This window comes from Aureobasidium melanogenum, assembly GCF_000721775.1.
Source record: "Aureobasidium melanogenum CBS 110374 unplaced genomic scaffold scaffold_5, whole genome shotgun sequence".
Classification (NCBI taxonomy): domain Eukaryota; kingdom Fungi; phylum Ascomycota; class Dothideomycetes; order Dothideales; family Saccotheciaceae; genus Aureobasidium; species Aureobasidium melanogenum.
Window position 1 is genome coordinate 335,762 of NW_024470057.1, and position 20,164 is coordinate 355,925.

Here is a 20,164-nt window from a genome sequence, read left to right on the forward strand (position 1 = left end):
CTAGGCCCAACAAGGCAGTCACTACTCCCCTTCCGCCTTTCCATTGTGTTCGCTGCACGTCACACCCAAGTTCCTCTTTGCTTGTTCAAACATCCCAAGTCGCCTGTTCTTCGACCGTCACCGCTACAAACCTACAACAATTTCTCTACGCTCATGCCGTCGTCTTGATTTTGCCTACAGAGCCATGTCTTCCAACCAATCCAACGTGGCGTCCAACACGCACGGCAGTCTCACTCTCACCGCTTCCCAAGCGGGGCCTACTACTCTCCGTCTCAGGGCCGAGGCCGAACCTTCCGAACGCCGTCGCATTCAGTGGGCCGAAGATGTGATTGACAATGAAGGCATGGGAAAGAAGAGTTCAAAAGGTGTGTGACGCCGATTCTTGAATTCGTGTCTTTGTCTACTGACACGCGACAACAGTATGCTGCATCTACCACAAACCACGCGAGGCTGGTGAATCTTCTGATGAAGACTCGTCCTCGTCGTCTTCCTCCGACTCGGATAGCGAGCCCGATACCAGCAGGGCCCAGCCTGCAAACCGTCGTCGTAATCAGCACCATCACCACCCAGATGGCCCATGCGACCACGATCACGCCGACCCCTCCCATTCGCACGGTTCCAGCAAGGGCAAACAGAAGGCCCGCAGGCCTAGTCCAAATGCTTACGAGAGAGTTCCTAGAAGGAAGACACCCAAGAAGGATTGAGGGACCATGAAAAAAGTCATCCCTTTATTTCCAATCATTGTTGACATCCCACCCGCAAGACACCATGATCTTTGAGGGCTTATTTCTTGAAAGGCAAGAGGTGTCTCCTTTGGATATCGTCATGCGCGGAATATCTTGTATGCGAGAGCAGATTATGAGAATTGCTTCGTATACTGCATTTCAGGCGTTCGTCTGGGGTTGTCTGGGAAAGAATAGAGGATCATATCTTTCCGGCTTCTCATTTGACGGTTGAATCATCGCCATTCTCGGACTGAGTAGGTTCGGATTGATCGACATGCTGCATGGGTATTCTGACAAGGGTCTGGGGCAGAGGAAGGTCTGCGTCGGGTTCGTGTTCGGTGTCTTGCTGGGGCTTTGCAATGTGGGCTACATTCTTGTCAGCAAGGTGATAGGGGAAGAATCGGGTTAAAGCATACCAGAAGCCATGTGGATCGCTCTGAGCACGGTATGCCAGTTGGAGAGAACGGTTGCGATGGCTGCAAGGATCAGTTTCGGTATTTGGGAAGAGAAGAATGACGACACACCCTGAGTTCCATCTGAAAGCGTAGACAGCTTCTCCTCAAGCTGCTCCATTTGGCCAGCAAGACCAGCACTGAGTTCGCGGAGTTGTTTGAGGTTCTCGAGCTCGGCACGTTTCTCGTTGATGCGCTGCTGCAGGGCGGATGTTTGCGAATTCGAGGTTGATAGAGACGATTGGCGCAAATGCGACGGAAGGTTGCTTGTAGGTCGATACATGTCGCTGAGCTGGTGGATGTTTGTAACTACCAAAGAGAGTCGGTCAGGTCGCAACCTTCTTGAGGATTCAATGTTGACGGTTGGCCCTGAAAGTGTCTGTCTGAGTCGTGAAGACAGACTTGGCGTGGAAGCGCGAGTCGGCGTTGCCCACGGCGACGGCTGCAAACAAACAGCGGCGTCAGGCACTGACGCCGGCCAGCTTGTGCTTGTGCTTATGCTTCGAGACTTGCTCATACCAAATTTCATCTCTACGCCGCCATACACCCCTCGACAAATAGCTCGTCGCCCGCCTCATGGCCAGACTCAACGAAGCTCCTCTGCCAACAGAGAGCGTTGATGCTCGTATGTTTCTCTCCCACTCACCTTGTTGACAGCCATGCTGACAATACAAAGTAAAGCGCCGCTTCGTACGACAGAACCGCGAGCTCGCCAAGTATGCGCCCAAAAGTACAATGATCTTCGGTTTAATCCATCTGACCGTCTATCTTCCAGGAACAACTCGGCGCAATGTCTGCGCATCCGTGCTCTTGAATGCGAAGTCTCGCGATTGCTTGCCGAGAACCTCGACCTTCGCGAAGACATCGTCCACCTTCAGGCTCAACTGTCTGAAACTCGCCCTCGTTTAGACAACTCTGCTCTCGTCTCAGTCAAGGATCAACTACAGGCTAAGCTGCTCGAGTTCGGTGCTCTCGTCTCGGAGCTTGGCCAGATCCAAAACAACCATCCCTCGGTTCCTCAAGACAAATCTTACGACACTTCTTCATGGCGGCCTGAGGTCCCCGCTGCTATTCTTTCTGGGCAGGCCCCGAGAATGGATGGTATTGCCGAAGAAGCATCCTCTCCCGGCGGCTCTCTGCGGTACGTCCAAACATTGTTATGTCAATGTCTACCTCAACCTGACACCTCCAGATTCAGTCAGACAAACGCCGTCCGTCTCTCCAACCACAGCAATCCTTCGCCTGATATTGGCCCACCTCCAATCGTGCATTTCGACAATGAGGATCCGATAAAATTCGATCCTCTATCCACCGAGATCGACCAGCCCGATTACGATGAGCAAGATGATAATCCTACATCCGACCACGAGTCTCTGCCAGCCAACTTGTCAGTCAATCTGGAGACGAGAAGAAAGCGCAAAGATTCGAAATTACAGCTTCGACGAAGCTCATTACTTCCTCCCAACCTCGACGATGATGAACAACCACAACTCACACGAACGAGCGCTAAGAGAAAGCTCAGTATGCGCGATGTTGAAGATGAGGTTGAGAAGCGCGTTGTGAAAGATGATTTCAAGTTCAGCAGAAGATCCTCCATGGCAGCCGACTTCATGAACACCGAGCCAGTCACAACGCCAGCGGAGAGCCTGGAGGATACAGAGACGCCAGCTTTATTGCCTGAGCGCAAGGTCCTGGGCAACAAGAGCGTCAATGTTTCCCCACGGAAGCTGTCGAGAAACACGAAAGGAAAAGGAGATTTGAAGCAGGAAGATGCTCCACTCAAGCCTGCTGTCAAGGCGACTGATCGCAGAAAGTCAAAGAACCCGACCACCAAATCAGTCACAATCGCAGCCGGTGAACCAGAGACAATCATGAGAACAATCGAGATTGCTCTACCATCAGAACTGCCGGTTGAAGAGATAGAGGATCTGGCACCGAAAACACCACTACCCGAATTCTTTTCACCTACACCCTCGGAGCCTTCGACTGCAAGAGATGAAGGAAGAGATACACCACCACCATCAGGACTGAAATCGATGAGCTCGGGACCAGCTGCTCTGAATGGCGCTAGTAGGCCTTCGCGACGAGCCAGAGCAGCCGTCAACTATGCAGAACCGAACCTGGTGAGCAAGATGCGCCGACCTACAGCAGCGAAAGCAGATGCGGTGGATGCAAATGGTCGAAGAATCAGCAGCAACATTACCACATCGGAAAAGAAGACGATGAGAACAGTCGTAATCAAAGGAGATGATATGAACGGATCTTTGACACGGGATATGGGCTCTGAAGCACCAAGCCCGCTAGGTCAAAAGGTTGACAGAGAGCACGAACGAACATTCGAAACCAGCAAGGTACCTTCAGCATCTGGCAGGGCTATTTCAGCATTGATGGCAGGGTCCAAGAAGCAGAAGGAGAGTGGTGAGGATGCAGGAGTTTACAAGCTGAAAGACTCATCTGATGTGGAAGAGAGTGCTGCAAGCCGGAAACGAAACAGCAGGCGGCACTCATCTATGACAGATAGCAGTGAGCGATCAAGCAACGGCGCAGAAGTGGAGGTGGAAGCAGAAGAGAAGCAGGAGGAGGCAGAAGTTCGCAAGGCCCCTCGGTCAGCGCGAGTAGACCGCAGTGGAGCGCGCAGACGCAGCATGATGGTCTAAGATAGAGCATAAACGAAATCATAACGATGAATATCTCAGCCCACGAGTCATTTCGAACGTGGTTCACATGTCGAATCTCTTGATTGTGAAACGCGTGGAGGATTTTGCGGGGTTTGAAGATCAACAAAAACATTCGCGGTTGCGGCACAGCAACAACAGGGTCTCGTCGCAAGCTGAAACACTCCCCTGTGTAACATTGCGACTCTTCTCTTCTCTTGTCTCTTACGCGCCGGACGTCCATTCTTTTGCCAGTATCGCATCGGTCAATCATCTCTCATTGGCATTGGAGTTTATCAAAAACATCAATTCAAGATGCGCATGACTAGAGCTCAAGCAGCTGCTTTGGCGGCTGCTGAAGCCGAAGCAGAAGTAGCTGAGCCTGCAGCCACCACCCACGACAATAATGAACATACTTACGATGATACGAAGAACGGCTCTACGACGCCCATTGAAGAACCCCAGGAGCGTGAAGCATTGGCTGAATTGCCAACGAATCTGGATCCTGGCAAACAAAGCGATGAGGATCCTGTTGACAATCAAGAGCTCGAGGATGGAGAGATAGTAAAGGAGAAGAATGAAGAGCAGACAGATGGCCATGCGCAGAACAGCCAGCAGGACGAGCAAGAAGGTATGTCTGAAGCCATCCATGCCCACGCTCAAGAACCTCTTGCGAACTGCTCTCGTATAGCAACTCCTGCACCGACCCCTTCAACCAGCAACAACGACAAGCCAAACCACATCTCAATCCATCAGGACGAAACACTGCAACCACCTCACAAAGACGTCGATGCTGGATCGCCCACCACCGAGCTACCATTGCTCAATATCACTCCTCAACGTACACCAGCCAAGAACATCATCAAGAATGAGTTTGTCCACATGAGGAGCACTTCCAACAAGGAGAATATGGTTCCTGCTGGCGATGTTGTTGCTAGTCCTGTCGACAGGCTTCAGACGCATGTTGAATCGCTGGGTGCTGGACAAGAGCAGCAAGTGCAGACACCGCAACAGGACGAACAATCACAGCCTGAGCTGAAAATTGAGAATCATGACCCTGGAGTAAACGGAGAAGCGTCAGCAGCAAGACCTGAGAGCTCACAGGCAGAGGAGGGCCAAGACGACAGTCTGATTGATCACTTCCAAGCCCTCCAGGTCTCGCCCAAAAAGCAGAAGTTCAGTGAGCCGGAAGTTGCGCCTGGTGCAGAACAACCACTTTCTGAACAGCCGACCTTGGCCACTGAGAGCACTGGTCCACAGCAGGAAGTTGTTGAGCAGGCTGAGAAGCAGACAGCCAATGCTACAGAGCCCACGATCGACAGCACGGCCAAATCTCAACACAAGGAAAATAAATCTCCCGCCTCCTCGACCGCTAAAAATACCTCCTCTGCAACCTCCAAGTCTGAACCCTCGAAGCCTGTCCGAAAGTCCTCGGTGAGACAGTCGACGCTTGGTCGTCAGTCTTCTGTTGTCCGCAAGTCCATAGCTGCCCCTTCACGCCCAGAGCCATCAACGAGCGCAGCCATCAAGCGAACTACATCCGTCAAGCGCGCTTCAGTCCGTCCCAGCATGGCTCCTAGAGCAGGTTCTTCTCAGTCCACCGAGCGAGGAGCTCCCGCAAATATCCCTCACTCTAAACCTCGTCCTATGTCCATGTCGTTCCCCACGCCTCCACCCCCTCCTAAGTCTTCCAAGGCACCTACGCAATCGACCTTCCAACTGCCAGGCGAAGCCATAGCAGCAAAACTAAAAGCAGAAAAGGAAGAACGACTACGACGACAAGCAGAATCCGGCACCACGGCAAAACCAACCTACAAACCCCCTCCACCTCCCAAATCCACAAAAGCTCCTACCCGCTCAACCTTCCAACTCCCCGGCGAAGCCATCGCCGCAAAACTCAAAGCCGAGAAAGAAGAACGCCAAAAGCGACAAGAGGAAAACGGTGGTGTTGCCCAAAAGTCAACTTACATCCCGCCTGCAGCGCCAAAGTCTACGAAACCAGTCACAAAAGCTACGTTCCAGTTATCTAGTGATGCGTTTGCTGCCAAGATGAAAGCGCAAAAGGAAGCCAGACTGGCAAAACAAAAAGAAGAAGAGGAAAAAAGAGAAAAGGAGAGAGGAGTGTTTAAAGCAAGACCAGTGCCCAAAATGACCAAACCGGCGGAGGTGAGACAGACGAATGCGTCGAGGGCCCGTTTGCCTTCTGGTGATAACAGTGCATTGAAGAGGGCAAGCAGTGTTCGCGACCCTTCTTCCACCACTACGGCACAAAAACGCATGTCCTCTTTCCACCCTGCTGCCTCAACTTCTTCCACTCTTCCCCCTCGCGCAGCAACTTCCCTGACGAAACGGCAAAGCATGGCTCCTTCCTCTTCCTCTTCCTCGTCAAAAGGCAAACAAGTCTTTGCTCGCGCAGCAGAAGCAAAACAAAAAGAAGAAAAGGAGAAGAAAGAAAAAGAAGATGCGGCCAAGAAAGCTAGAGCTGAGGCTGCGGAAAAAGGAAGGCAAGCTAGTAGGGAGTGGGCTGCTAAGAAGAAGGAGAAGGAGGAGAGGAGAAAGACTGTTGCTGCTGCTGTGGTGTAGAAGGCTTGGTGGTGGTGATGCGTGAGATGAGAATGATTTGGATGGATGAGGGTTTGATCGAGCGGTCTAGAGATAGATGAGAGAGCCATAGAATAGTCTCTAGATCCATGAGATGATAATGTACTGTATGTGTCAGGATGTTGTCTCGATTCAAAGAGACTTGTCTGGAGCTATCACCCTGTCCTTGACTTGCGCTTGATGAACCTTCGTCGAGTTTCGAATTTTGAGATCGTAGAGGTCGGTGTTCCCTCATTTTGACATAGACGTGTTACCAGAGTTGCAGAAAGGGCAGTACAGGATGTGCGTGCTTCTAGGAACCTGTTGTGGTGTAGTGCCTGTTGGTGAATTGATTGACACTGCTTGCGGCCGAACCAGGTAAGCGACGCGAAGAGCGAAGCAATTGAGAAAATTCATGACCTTTTTTTCGAATGGTCCTTACTTATACATCCATATCTACTATTAGTACAGAAAAGGGGCGTCTGATCTATATCTCATCCCATATCTTCCATCAGCAGCATCCCTCTAATCAGCCTTAGCCATGCTGAAATCCTTCAACGAGCGTCCGTTCTCCACTTCCTTCTTCCAGCAAGTACGCTCCTCACTAGCAACACCAGGACCCTGATACACCGAGCCATAAAGACCAGTAGAATAACTCTCCTTGCTGTTCTTGCCGCTGTTTCTCTTCTTATACCACTTGCCATACGCAAGCAAATAGTACAATCTAAACGCCAACAGAGCAAATCTATCGCGCTCGAGGTCTTCAGGGTAGGTAGCTCCGAGATCCACAGCAGCGGCGATACCAGAAATACAAGCGACTTCGTGGGCGTTGACCATAGTCCACGCAGCAGCAAATCGTGTGTGGTTCTTGCCGTTGAGTGCCCACATCCAAGGAACCACAAAGAGATAGTGTGTGAAACTGTGACACAACTGATGCCACCAATCCTTGCGAATGATTTTGGACTCGTCGATTTCGTCGATAGACCAGAGATGCGAATCCCTATCCTTGTTCAGGAAAATAGTTTGGAAGACTGCATTGTCGAGCGGTGTGTCTGGAGGGAATTGCGACTGGTAGTTTGAGCAGTTGAAGCTCATTTCGAGCTTTGTGAGGTCCTTGGGGTACATCTTGATCAAATACATGGGCTTGAAGTTCTTGCGTGCAAATTCGACGCGCGAGGATTGGTCGACTCCGTTGAGTGAAGTGACGGCTTGCTCTTCGTTAAATTCCATTTCGTAATGTTTGCGCATGTAGTCTGCATCTGAATGCGTGATGGTGATGTCGTTGGCGAACTTTGCGGATCCGAGGACTTTGTTCTCGCGCCAGGTTGCGCAGGGCTTGAGGATGCGTTTGGCGGTGTCGGTCAACACGCAGAGCACGATTTCGTCGTAGTGTTCTTCGATTTCGGTGGCGTTGGGGTCACCGTTGGAGCCTTCGACTGTATTGGGCACCCAGGCGCTGTCTTGAGTGTGGCCGTCTGAGACGGGTGTTCGTTTGATGATCTTCACATCGACACCATCCTTGTTTCTGCGCACGACTTGGGTGACTTCGGTGGAGAGGCGAACGTGGACGCCCTTCTTCTCGAGACTGGTCTTCCAGTCGCTGTAGAACTCGCTGAAGTTGGGGAACACAACCATAGGGGGCATGTTGCTGGCTACACTGGCCTTGTCTGTTGGGAACCACATACCGTATGTGGGACTTGTGCACAGTCTTTCCAGAACCATACTCGGTACTTCGGGGGCGTAGTTTCCAGTACCCAGGAAGAGAGCGACCATGGGCAAAGCAACGACATTGGCGAATTCTTCAGAGAACATGAAGAGCTTGACCACATGCTTGATGGGGATGAGGGCGAAGAAGATCTCGAACCAACGGATCATCTTGATCATGTAGTAAAAGCGTCTGACCTCCTTTTCGTGCTTTTTGAGCATCATGGTCGAGTATACGTTGGTCCAAAACTGCTCGTCCTTTCCGAATGAGACGTGCAACTTGACGGGATCGGCGTGGTGTCCCTGGCGAGCGAACATGGTCATGGTGTGGTGGAAGATGTACGAGCCGCCTTGGACACCTTGGTTGAGCCAGCTGGCGCCGTACCTGTTCTTGTCGATGGGGATACTGTAGGCTTGACCACCGCAGTAGTCAACAGCATCCACGAGCGTGACGTCGAACTTGTCGGGCTGTTCGGCGAGGTGGTGAGCACAGCTCATACCTGTCTCGACGCGTCAATTCTGCTCTGTGGTACTCGTCTCAATTATGTCGAACTGACCTGCAGCTCCAGCACCGACAACCAACACCTTCTTTCTCTTCTGGTTCTCCATTTGTTGACCCATGTCGTACCGCGTCTGAGAGGGTTCACTTGTCAATAAAGGCCTTTCGTCTGGCATGTGTGCAAGGTCGAAGGGTCGCAGCTAGTCAATGTAGTTTTCTTGCTGCACGCGACAAAAGAAACGAACGGGTCATTCAATGGTCATGTATACCCACCCTTGCGCGTGAAAGAATGACATACGCACAACAAAAATCACATCATGACCGCCAGGAAATGGGAGACAACATCGTCATAGATCACGACCTGAGCAACGCCAAATCTGGGGTCTTTGCGGCCACCTTCCCTGATTGAGCACTAGTACCCAAGATTAAGTTCAATATATTCCTCCGAGCTCTCGATCTGCTTGAAGGGTGCGATGCGACCAATTTCGTTGATGAAGATGTGAACCACACAATTGCTTAAATAAAAGGGTATATCAAACTGCTTAGAGGACTTGGTAGGCGTCGTAGATGACCATGTCACCCACGCGTCCAGAGCTTGCGATAAAGACAGCCGAGTTGAGCCAGGTGTATCTCGGATCACCAGTTTCGAAGGTGAGGTTGAGACGCATTCTGAATTGATCAGGGCCGATGTTTCCCTCTCCCAGCTTTTCAAGGATTTCCTTCTTTCCAGTTCTCGTTCTGAGACTCACAACGTCAGTATGCCGTTTCGAATCTTCTGTTGCCAGCATTTTGCTTCAAAGGTTGCACTACTCACCCTGTCGTGCGCAAGAAAAGCACCGCGCCGTCATGTGTTTCCAAGTTGTATCTTGTATCCAAGAAGGCAGTCTGCTGATCTCCGTCATGGTCCCTCACAACCTCCCAATCTAAACAGCCATTGGTTAGGAAATCTGTTTCGACTGGGCACAGAAAAAGGTACTTTGTGCTCACCTCCACCTCCGGGAAGAATCTTGCCTCTTAAGCGTGGACCCTCGAATCGGCCGCCCTTGAATATCACAGTGGACCTGTCACCGTGGGGGCCAGGCCCAATGTGTCTAAAAGATTCCATATCACATTCAAGGTGGAACAGGAATTGTAGCGATGGGATGGGTAACTTGTATTCGGGCTTCGTCCAGTTACTGTTGGTCAATCGGTCGATGCTGACGGGCGGCTCAACCGTGCCTGGCTGCGGTGTCGAGGATGCCATGTTGGTTGTTTGACAAGTCGTGAGTCGTGTAATCCGTGGGGCGAACAAGCAGTATCACCTATCACTACATTGCGATGAGTTCTTTATAGCTTGAGGATTCAGAGCCTCCATATGACGTCGTTCTTTAACTTTCGCTAGCACAGCACATTGTTGGGCAACGGCAGTTGTTCATGGCAGACAAAAAAAAAAATTGGTATTCATCTCAAGCTGAATATCACGAATCTGTATGTCCTTGACCTACGAGGAACGAAGAAGAATTGCACACAAAATTGGCAAGGGCCAGTGCTGCTGGTGATCGCCATCGCTACTGCTGGATGGCACTGACCACCTCGGTCACGAACAGCTCACCTTGATGGACGATCACAAAAAGTGGAGCACTGCAAATGCTCGACGACTGCATCCTCTGCCCTCAGTGCTCTGATGCATACCATCAGCCAGCATTGCATGAAGGTATGGGGCGAAAACAGCTGTTATCAGGCGTATTGGGGTCGTCTGATTTTGCCGTCTTTTGTATCGCTCGTCCAAACACGGACACGACTATCATCCCGCGCTTTTAATCTATTCGACTTCAAGCGTAAAGCACTGCCAGTCCTTTAAGCATGGCGATAAGCAATTTCGAAAACGCATCATCGCAACTATCGTGAAAAGAGGGGTCGAGTTAAGCGCCACGCGGCCGACGATAACGAAATCTAGCAATGTCGTGCTTCCCGTCAACGAGGGTCCGCGATAGCCGTCTTGTATAGTGGCTGTATACAGTATCTCTCTAGCGTGGAAGAGATCGAGGAGGAATGACCTTGGCGTCTTGGTTGATATCAGTCTGCTTTTCGTTGGAAGCAATCGTTGACTACATGATGATCACGGGCAGCAGTAGTGCCATGGCAAGGCTGTACCTTGAAGACGACCTTGATGTCCAATGGCCACGGTCCATGATAGATCAGCGAAGAAGGGCAAGGGCCCGGACCGGCTCTAATCTTGACAGCTGTTAGCGCCAGCAGGTACCATCCCAAGCGGAAATACCACTGCTGCATGCAAATAACCATTGGCTCCAAGGAAATTCAAGATAACAGCCACAAGTGCACCTTTGCTTGGACACACCCTCGGCGGATAGTGGACGAGCGAAATCCACGAGAGCTCATAGGTTCCCACAGCCTCGCTTGATCGGTTATGCTCGTAAGACACAGCGCGTGCGTGCTCTGTGGTCGATCCTGGCAGTCCCTCCCGTTGCACAACTTCTTGGGGTCGACTTCTTGCAGCTAGTCTTCCTCAGGCTTGGTATGAGGGCCGAAGGAGTGGAGTGCATCTGCTTCAAATGTGCCACAACGCTGGGTCAGAGGCAGAATACACGGACGTCATGAAGCATTGATGCTGGTTGCTGCAGTTTGCAATTGCCGCATGCAATGCCTGGCAGTTTGAACTTGCCTGCTGTGCTTGAACCAGAAGCGTGAATTGCATATATTGTGATATGACGGGACCTTGACCACCTGGTGGCCTTTTTAGTTCTTGCGCCATATATTGAGAATCTTGTGGAGGATGAGATGATGAGCGTCAAATATGGCACACACAATATGCGCAATCAGTAGCGTGGGGGTTACTCTCCAGCCTCATTGGCACTTGATTAAGCAGGGCAAGCGAGGTACCGAAACAGCCCCTCAGAAAGCATGCAGCATGTCTGGACGCTGGAGCTAGCTTCAACTCGCCGTGGCGGTCCGACGAGGCATTTGGCGTCTCAGTTCGAGTGGATTATCCCATCCAAGACAAGCATTGTGTGAGATTTGTCTATCCGCGAGACCTTTGATTCGGGGGTTTACGAGGAGCATGAACCGGCAGGGAAGCAGCTCAAACAAACAAGTGAGCAGCAGTAAGCAAGGCAGTTACTACCGGGTGGTTTCAATGCATCGCTTGGAGCGAGCTTCTTGCACCTGCATGCAGGAAGAACTTGAAACCAAAGCAACGTAAGAGCGGAGAAATCGATGCATAGCATTTGTGCACAACTATGCCATTGGCTGCTGTGAGCTGTGGATATCAAGGTGGTTTCAGAAGTACTAGGATGGCCTCAATCAAGGTGAGAGAAGTGGCGGGCTGTGACGACGACGTCGACGACGACCACTGACTAGGACGAAGAAGAGGTGAAGCCTGAAGGCAACAGCCAAAGCGACAAGACAACAATCCAACCCAACACTAGAAGATCACTTCGGCTAGCCTGGCGCCGCCCGAAACCCGAACGGTGAGATCAACAAACACAAGACAATTGTTCACAACACTCTTCAGCAGACAGGCAATGATTGAGGAACTAAATTTGATTGAATTGCTCATCATTCCAGTGCCGTTCATGCCTCGTGAGCAGTGAGCTGGGGCTGCAGGCCAACCGTCCCCAAACGGAATGCTGCTGCTATTCGCGCATGACAAGGCGCTCCGGATGATTTTCACGCTAAGAAAACTCTGTCGAGCACGCACACACGCCATCCCTCGACAGGAGCCAAGACAAGGATACATGAAAATCTACGGAGCCAAACGGACATCACGCAAGCAACAGGACGTTTTGCCGATCGCGGCCGTACTGTGACAAGTGCAATGACTTTCTGCTGCGAAGTCGCTGGTGTGACTGTACTGTGCATCAGGAACAGACTGTCGAGAGCTGAAGGGGGATGATTTGTGAAAGTCGATAGTGAATGAACGGAAAAGGGTAAGAACAGATAAACGTTGTTAATCCTACCCGAACAACGAATCCTGCCAGAATCTCCGCTGTCCGAAACCCCCACGCAGAAGGTTTCGGGGTGGCTTTGAATTGGGCGCATGCAGGTGAGGGTCGAGAGCGCAAGAGCGGGAGAGGTCCAGCAGGGTGCATGCACAACAGCCCCATACGCCAATGTATCTGCTGATCCATGGCGTGGGCACGCCAGTGGTGTGCCTGAAGATGTTATATGTTGCCATGCCCGCCCTCTTCCCCTCCCCTACCCATATCATCTACCCCCAAGGCAACCATCTTCTTCCATCTTTCCAGCAATTTCTGTCGCAATCGCACATCATCGAAACATTCTGTGACAAGCTTCGACGCCGCTTACCAACTTCTTGCATCTTCGATCTCTTCGGTCTGAGTCACATCATACCTCTTACTCACACCATAAGGTCCGGGCGTTTTATATGATTCATTTCCCACATTGCTCATAACCATCAACGTCCTACCTTGATAATCTCTTGCAATACATAAGAGAGAAACATTTCTTCCAACATCCTTGGTCGTTTCATCAACACACTCACACCACAACTCAACACAACCATCATCATGGACTGCTTCCTTGACTTCTGCCTTGCTTGCGACAAGCAAACCAGCGAAGGTCTTTACTGCTCTCAAGCTTGCCGCTTGGCCGACCTTGAGAAGGCTGGCTCATCAACACCTTCATCACCCTTCACTCCTGCCATGGACTCAACCTCTCAGTCATATTTCCCTACTGGCCCAAATGGCTTCCAGCTTCCTGAGGCTTTCAGCTTCAAGCCTACCTTCACCGAGTCATCATCACCTCGTCGTGCCCTGTCACCATCATCATCACGAAGCTCGTTGTCATCCTCGGCAGGCAGCCAGACGATCACCACCACCATCTCAGAGCAAGCACGCACAGAGCTTCAGACCTACGTCAGTGCCTTTGATCAGACGCGAGAGATGAAGAGGCGTTCATTGAGCAGCCACTGATGCTCTTCCACACAACGGCTAGAGCTTTGACGCTGGCTGTTCTTTACGACGCTTTACGAATCCCGCACTGTCATCTCGACCAGAACAAATCTTCAGCACTTCACTCTGTACGACTCAACGAATCATCACTGGCTGGCATATCAGCCATTGTATCTGCTTTCTCCTACTTTACACAGCGACCAATCATTTTCGGACTCTCATCTCCTTGCATTTGTTGTATCACAAAAAAGTCAAAACATTTCGGACTATAAAGGCGCAATTGAAAACTTTACTAGCATGGTGGGAACAAGGATGGGATGTAGGAAAAGGGATCACAGGATGCATTCGCTTGTCATCAAAACATTTTCATCATTACATCGGTTGCATTTCTTTTCGAGAGGATACCCATTGCTATTACTTTTCTGTCAACAAATATCAAGGATGGCGGACTTTGTTTTCTCTTCTCATCTTTGCATACATAGCACATCATTGCTACACAGAAATTTCATCATCATCATCAATCACGAACCACAATCTCTTCCAAGTTTTCTCTGTAGATGCCACTGTGCACGCCCTCATTGCACGCCCTACCTCGCACAGCCTGGATGTCGTTGGTCCCTCTCATTTTTGGAAGCTACCCCCAGCGGCCAACGAACCCCGCACGTGTACCAAGTAGCAAAATACCTACGTACCTCTTGCTCATTGGCACACCAAGAAATCTGCCGCTCGTTGGAAAGCACGAACAGCGGTTCCCGCTTCCAAAATCCTTTCAACGAATGTTTCACCCCTAGAAAGCACCAACACTATCCAAGCGATAGCTCGCCAGAGCAACAGCAAAATCTTTCCATGCCATTCTGTCGCAAGGCTAGAAAAGGGTAGAGCTTTCGTTGCTCTGGCCAAGCGCCACTCACGAAAGGGGCTTTTTCGAATTTTTCTTCAGTCAAAAAGGTTCTCGGGTGCGTATGAACGCGTTTGAGGTTTTGATTTGACGAAAAACCAATTTCCATGAGTCGTGGCCGGCGGCAAGCGCTTGGTCCCGTCAGCGGTGACGCTCTCCGCGACTTTGTTTGAGTCGCGAATTCAAAAGAGGATGTGGAGAGTGGAGTCCATCTCCTGCGGCGTTGTCAAAAACTCAATTCTTGAGTCCATATCGGCGACTCCGTGACGGGTAAAGAGTCATTCGGGCCGTGGGTCGCAGCCACCGGCAAACGACAATGATGTCTCTGAGTGTTATCGACACGGGAGCGGTGCCGGTGCCGGCCGAGTCTTTCGCTCTATGGAGCCTCTACGTAGCAATTAAGGGTGACAGTCAGGAGAGATCTTTTGCCTAAATGAACAATTTTCTTGTGGTATACCGCTGGGTAGTCAGAGCTTTCGCTTCGTTGCAACGACTTTTTTTCTCTTCCATCGTGTCATGTCGGTAGACGGACCGTCCGCGCATGTCCGTTGAGATGATGGCAAGACTTTCACTCCACGTCCATGCCGTGCCTGGTGTGATTGGCCAATTGACATCGCCCTGCCGCTACAAGCGGTCCAAGATGCGGAGAAGGACAGTCCCTGGCAGACCCCACAGCAGAGCGCGTAGCTGCCCGTTGTCGCTTGATGCCCAGAGCTCTTCTTTGTACCTATATCGAGGTAACTATGGAGTGGGGGGCTTTATTGAGGACAATCGCAGCCAATGAGCGCACGCCAGACCAACACTCACTGGCATGCAAAAGGACAGACCAACAGCGACTAAGATCAGTGATCTTCGAGTCTTATCTCCCTTCATCCATCTTCCATCGCTGCGAAGGAAACGTCTGAATCGCAAACCACACGTGAACGACTGGCGGTGACCGCGAGTCTACGTGACAAGTCTTTGAGTCACAGATGAAGGCAAAAGACCCAAGTGATCAGCCCTCGGAGCCCGGAGAAACTCACAAACTCTCTTGCTGATTGTCTCTCCTCCCGCAAACCGCAAAAAGCATCGACGACTTTGCCTTTTGGTCGCGCTCGGCAGGCCCCCCTTTGTGCAACTCTGTTCTCCTCCCTAATCCTTGCACAAAATATGGAACTGCTGCTTCTGGGCAACAACCCCTGGCCATAGCTGTGCTTAACAAAGATCTCCGCGATACCCGCGGCAGATGGACGATCCGGAACATGGCACAGCCTTGTGATTGGCAATCTGGTTGACTTGAAAAGGATCTAGAGCACGAGACCTTGTGAGCATGAACAACGACAACTGAAGCCGAGGATCAGTGAGAGAATGTAACAGAGAAGAAGGCTAACGAGATTGGTATGGCCCTTTCTCTCGACCGAGCATATCCCTCTCAATCTTGCAATACACGGCTCGCTAGAAAGGTTAACTCAAGACGTAGTTCTGCAATTAGAGAGGTGATTACAGGAGATATTAAGTCCCTAGCCCTAGACCATTTCGGATCACTTGTGGTAGGTGTTCACTCACAATTTGTCTCTTTGTCTTTCCATAAACTGGCTCACCGACAATGCCTCCGTGAGCGCACGATCTTCGGGTAGAATCTGAGACTCCACAGATCTTGCAAGGGCCAAGGTTCTTTCAACTCCTCGGTTTGCTCAACGATTTCCTTCCTGACTTCAGCTCTTATCTGTTTCAGGGTCTCTTTGCGTCTAGATCTTCTCTTTCCTCCGCAGTAAGAGATATGCAGGAACGATCAACGCGTACATCTCAGCCACCCGTTTACGCAATATACTATAGGACCCGATGGGCTCGGAGAAATTTCATGTGTAGGTTCATCCCAAACCATTTGCAGAAGAGGGAACAGTTGCGAGCAGCGAGACCAGCAAGAATAGGAGAAAAAGACCTTTCCTCTTGCCGCTGCTTACTGCCGTAACTGCCTGCCGCGCAGGAAACGGACAACAAGCCACAACAAGGTCTCGACAACCAGGTACAAATTGTGACTCGGCCATGGTTCGTAGTTCGGAATTTTTCGAGTCTGCATTCCTGGGGTTGGCGCGACAAGGGAATGCTTGTATCTGGGACAAGGAAAGGCTTGTTTCTGGGATCTAGTCTGGGCTCTGGGGAGGTCTAGGGCTCATGACCGGACTGACCGCTATCATGAGAACCTCGTGTCATCGTTATCGTGCTGACAGCGATCTCGGCTTTGGTTTACCCCTGCTGACAGAGGTGAGGCTGAAAAAAACCTGCATGTTATTCAACATGATGATATCCTAAGGCAAGTAGCTTGGCTATTCTCTAGAGTGCGATTGTGTCTTCCTTTACTCAGAGCTTGAAGAGATGCATCAAAGGTAGATGACCTGCGTAGCAACAGTGATCTAATCATCGGGAACGGCACGACAGCCAAAGTTAGAGATGCTTGGCCGCTATCTTATGTAACAAGCTGTCTACATTGCTCAGCCATGGTGTTGAAACACTAGATGGCATATCTCATATCAGTAACATCAATGCAATCTCCTTGGTTTATCTTTAAACCAGGATAAAAAATGTGTTGGGCTAGATTCACTTGTGATATGATACCTTCATAAAGTCATTAGCTGATATAAGACGTGTGTGATGATCTACAGAATAGCCACAATGTGATCAGGTAACATCACAGGTACGACGTTGAGAAGTCATCCTAATATTCATGTGTGATATTCCTGCTTTGATCTAACCTCTTCGACCACTGTCACTGCCTTTGCTCACCAAAGGGGTAGAGCTTCTCACCCAGCCTACTCCAGCCTTGACGGGTCACAGTCTCGACGAATCGACATCGTCATGAAGGTTAAAATCGAGACGAATGTCAGATGCAGACGGGTCAAAGCCATCGTTCGATGTCTCGGATGGACTGACTGTTCTCATGAGAATCTTCATTCTCGTGCTCGCTAGCTGCCTAACGAAGAGCTTTACTGCTGGTTCATGTGTTTGGACTCAACTTCAGTAATTTTTTCACTCGCCACATCAGGTCATCCTTTGCGAGATTGAGCAGGACTGCATAGGTCTAAGCTCTTCAGCGGTCCAGGGAGCTTTTGTCAGAGCAATAGCCTCCAGGGCGGACTGCAGAGAGATTCTCGTAGATCTCGCAAGATTACTCATAATGCGACTCGCAAGTGACCATAGTAGCATATTCAGCCATATCGACTTCGATGAGATTTGACCGAACGTTGTCTTCGCATTGAAAGGGCGTGATCACAAATCACCTTATACCAAAGCCGAAGTCAGCACAGATCAGCAAACAAGAAAATCGCAATTACTCTCTTCGCATTTATTGCGATTGAGATGATCGTTGATTCTTGCACCGCTTCTCTCGAAGGTCTAAGCTCAGAACGGAGGATGTATACGCTGTGTTGTTCTTGAGGGGTCTTGATCACGTCTCTCAGAGTGGGCTGGATTGATTCATTGTCTTGCAGAACGTGTGTTCTGGTTCGGTGGTTGGGCAGGTCGCTCGGTTGTTATAAGCTAAAGCTCGTGTTGTAACATCGCGAATTGCTAAACTTGGCTCAGGCACGACTCTGTTAAAACGTCTTTTTGAGAGATGTCGAACAACGATTGAAAGCTACCACATGCTTTTCTACCGAGATCGAGCTGTCCATTGGCTTCACGAAGTAGTGAGTTTCCAGGAATTACTTGAACAGCAGCAGTGGTATGTTCCCATCTGCCAGTTGCTGTCAAAATGTCTCAAAGACTTGCCGGCGCTTTCCCCAGGGAAATACGGGCAGAAAGGCGAAGATCACGTGGAAAACTTTTAGCGTGATCTGGAAGCATTGGCAACGCCGCCATCCTTTGATATGCTTTCGTAAAAACCTCGCTACCACTACATAAGAGGTGGCACTTGCGAGGAGAATGCTGCTGTAGCTTTGCTGCCCTAAAGCGCTTTCTAGATCTGTCGCCGAAGAAGATATCTATGGCTAGGAGGTCGTCAAGCCGTCAAGGCAAGCTTCTTATGCCCTAAGTAAACACCTCGATATGTTCAAGTAAGGAAATCATCGGGGTCTACCACCCTGCGGTGAGTTGACCTGGTATCTCGATGGTCAAGTATATATACATTGTTCCTGCTTCGTTCAGATTCACACTCAGCATCTCATCTTCTCTGTTTCCTTTCGACCCGATATATCAATATAATGAGATTTTCTACTCTCCTTGTTGCTGCCTCTGGCTCTGCAGTCATTGCTGCTCCTACTCCCAGTTTGATCGGCGACATACTCAGCCTTACGAACAATGTCATCACCACTGTTACTTCCACTATTGCCAATGACCTGGCCTCGCAAGTCGCCGCTCTTGGCTGTGTCTTGCAAACCAACGCCAATCAGCACGGCCAAATCCTGAACTCTGCCGCTCTTACCATCAATGCCATCGAGGTCGCCGCTAAGAGATTCACCCAACTTTGCAACTGGTCGAAGCCTGGAAGGCAGTACATCAACTGGTCTACCTACAAAGCCAACGGTGTTAACCTCGGCGCTTGGTTGGAGATTGAGCAGAACTACGACACTGAATGGTGGGCTGCTAACGTAGGCTCATTCCCTGACGAGTGGACTTGGTGTTCGACCGTTGGTTTCTCAGTCTGCGGACCTATCCTTGAGAAGCGCTATGCTTCTTTCTTCACTATTGCCGACATTGACAAGATGGGTGCCAAGGGGATCAATACCCTCAGAATACCTAGCACTTATGCCGCTTGGACTAAGGTCCCTGGCAGCGGACTCTATTCTGGTAACCAGCAGGGCTACCTCAGAGCCCTTACCAACTACGCCATCGACAGATACAACATGCACGTTATCATCGGTCTGCACTCTCTGCCTGGTGGCGTCAACACCCTGGGCATCGGTGAAGCCTTTGGCCACGACGGTTGGTTCCAAAACAGCACCAATCTTAACTACAGCTTCAAGGCGATTGACTCCATCCTGAACTTCATCAAGACCTCTGGCCGCCAGTACGCTTTCACCATTGCTCCAATCAACGAGGCTAGCGACAATTTTGCGGGTTTCGCTACCCCTGCAGGCCTCACTGATGCCGGTGTCAATTGGATCAACACATACATCAATGGCGTCCTCTCTCGTATCGCCAAGGTCGACAAGAGGATCCCTCTGATGCTTCAGGACTCGTTCTTCAGCGAGATGTTCTGGTCTCCCTTCTACCCTGCTGGCACCAACCTCGTTATCGACTCGCATATCTACTTCTTCGCTGCTGCTGGCGCTTACTCCCAGTACGTCCCTGCTGCCGTGTGTGGCCAGGCCAAGTACATCGGCCAGGGCGACGGCAAGTTCCCTGTCTTCATCGGCGAATGGTCCCTCCAGACGCTTTACAACAACACTCTGAGCAACAGAAAGACTCTGTACGATACCCAGGTCTATGCTTACCAGAAGTACGCTTCTGGTGGTGCGTTCTGGAACGGCAAGATGCTGAACGCTGTTGATGGCGTTGATGGTGAGGGTAAACTCCAGGACTACTGGTCTTGGGAGGGTCTTGCTGACGCTGGTGTTGTTTCTAACACCATCGATCAGAGCTACTGCTAGATGTGTGGAGAGTGCGGATCACTTTAAAGATGCCAATTTGTCTATAGTTCACAGGTTTGAGAGTAGGAAACAGGAAACAGGCGCAAAGTTATTTGTACATATGCGAAAAATTCATGAAATCATTTCATCTACATCCATTACATATACTGAGCAAACGATATATCCATCTAGGCGT

General features: G+C 50.5%; 9 protein-coding genes across 9 annotated transcripts; 5 read left to right on the top strand and 4 right to left on the bottom strand.

The window, feature by feature from the left end:
- Positions 1-184: 184 nt before the first annotated feature.
- M437DRAFT_44117 (uncharacterized protein) lies at positions 185-704 on the top strand (the record flags this gene model as incomplete). Its single annotated transcript, XM_041020856.1, has 2 exons — positions 185-365; positions 421-704. 2 exons carry the CDS (start codon positions 185-187, stop codon positions 702-704), a joined length of 465 nt encoding a protein of 154 aa, XP_040881659.1.
- Positions 705-969: 265 nt separating this feature from the next.
- On the bottom strand, positions 970-1,394 carry M437DRAFT_14070 (DASH complex, subunit Dad2; the record flags this gene model as incomplete). Its single annotated transcript, XM_041018745.1, has 3 exons — positions 970-1,091; positions 1,142-1,201; positions 1,250-1,394. Coding segments are annotated over 3 exons (327 nt in total), but the record flags the coding sequence as incomplete, so codon positions are not given.
- A 359-nt stretch (positions 1,395-1,753) lies between these two features.
- Positions 1,754-3,834, top strand: M437DRAFT_43556 (uncharacterized protein; the record flags this gene model as incomplete). Its single annotated transcript, XM_041020764.1, has 4 exons — positions 1,754-1,802; positions 1,854-1,893; positions 1,953-2,318; positions 2,376-3,834. 4 exons carry the CDS (start codon positions 1,754-1,756, stop codon positions 3,832-3,834), a joined length of 1,914 nt encoding a protein of 637 aa, XP_040881661.1.
- Positions 3,835-4,146: 312 nt separating this feature from the next.
- On the top strand, positions 4,147-6,414 carry M437DRAFT_64279 (uncharacterized protein; the record flags this gene model as incomplete). Its single annotated transcript, XM_041024400.1, has 2 exons — positions 4,147-4,462; positions 4,523-6,414. 2 exons carry the CDS (start codon positions 4,147-4,149, stop codon positions 6,412-6,414), a joined length of 2,208 nt encoding a protein of 735 aa, XP_040881662.1.
- A 522-nt stretch (positions 6,415-6,936) lies between these two features.
- Positions 6,937-8,736, bottom strand: M437DRAFT_82647 (FAD/NAD(P)-binding domain-containing protein; the record flags this gene model as incomplete). Its single annotated transcript, XM_041027788.1, has 2 exons — positions 6,937-8,615; positions 8,673-8,736. 2 exons carry the CDS (start codon positions 8,734-8,736, stop codon positions 6,937-6,939), a joined length of 1,743 nt encoding a protein of 580 aa, XP_040881663.1.
- Positions 8,737-9,156: 420 nt separating this feature from the next.
- M437DRAFT_43576 (uncharacterized protein) lies at positions 9,157-9,857 on the bottom strand (the record flags this gene model as incomplete). Its single annotated transcript, XM_041020770.1, has 3 exons — positions 9,157-9,352; positions 9,429-9,537; positions 9,602-9,857. The coding sequence occupies 3 exons, from the start codon at positions 9,855-9,857 to the stop codon at positions 9,157-9,159; spliced, it is 561 nt and encodes a 186-aa protein (XP_040881664.1).
- A 1,327-nt stretch (positions 9,858-11,184) lies between these two features.
- On the bottom strand, positions 11,185-11,838 carry M437DRAFT_73579 (uncharacterized protein; the record flags this gene model as incomplete). The annotated part of the gene is made up of 3 exons (XM_041026050.1): positions 11,185-11,346; positions 11,418-11,582; positions 11,704-11,838. 3 exons carry the CDS (start codon positions 11,836-11,838, stop codon positions 11,185-11,187), a joined length of 462 nt encoding a protein of 153 aa, XP_040881665.1.
- A 1,302-nt stretch (positions 11,839-13,140) lies between these two features.
- On the top strand, positions 13,141-13,545 carry M437DRAFT_73580 (uncharacterized protein; the record flags this gene model as incomplete). Its single annotated transcript, XM_041026051.1, has 1 exon — positions 13,141-13,545. The coding sequence occupies one exon, from the start codon at positions 13,141-13,143 to the stop codon at positions 13,543-13,545; it is 405 nt and encodes a 134-aa protein (XP_040881666.1).
- A 5,055-nt stretch (positions 13,546-18,600) lies between these two features.
- On the top strand, positions 18,601-19,989 carry M437DRAFT_73581 (glycoside hydrolase family 5 protein; the record flags this gene model as incomplete). Its single annotated transcript, XM_041026052.1, has 1 exon — positions 18,601-19,989. The coding sequence occupies one exon, from the start codon at positions 18,601-18,603 to the stop codon at positions 19,987-19,989; it is 1,389 nt and encodes a 462-aa protein (XP_040881667.1).
- Between the last annotated feature and the right edge of the window lie 175 nt (positions 19,990-20,164).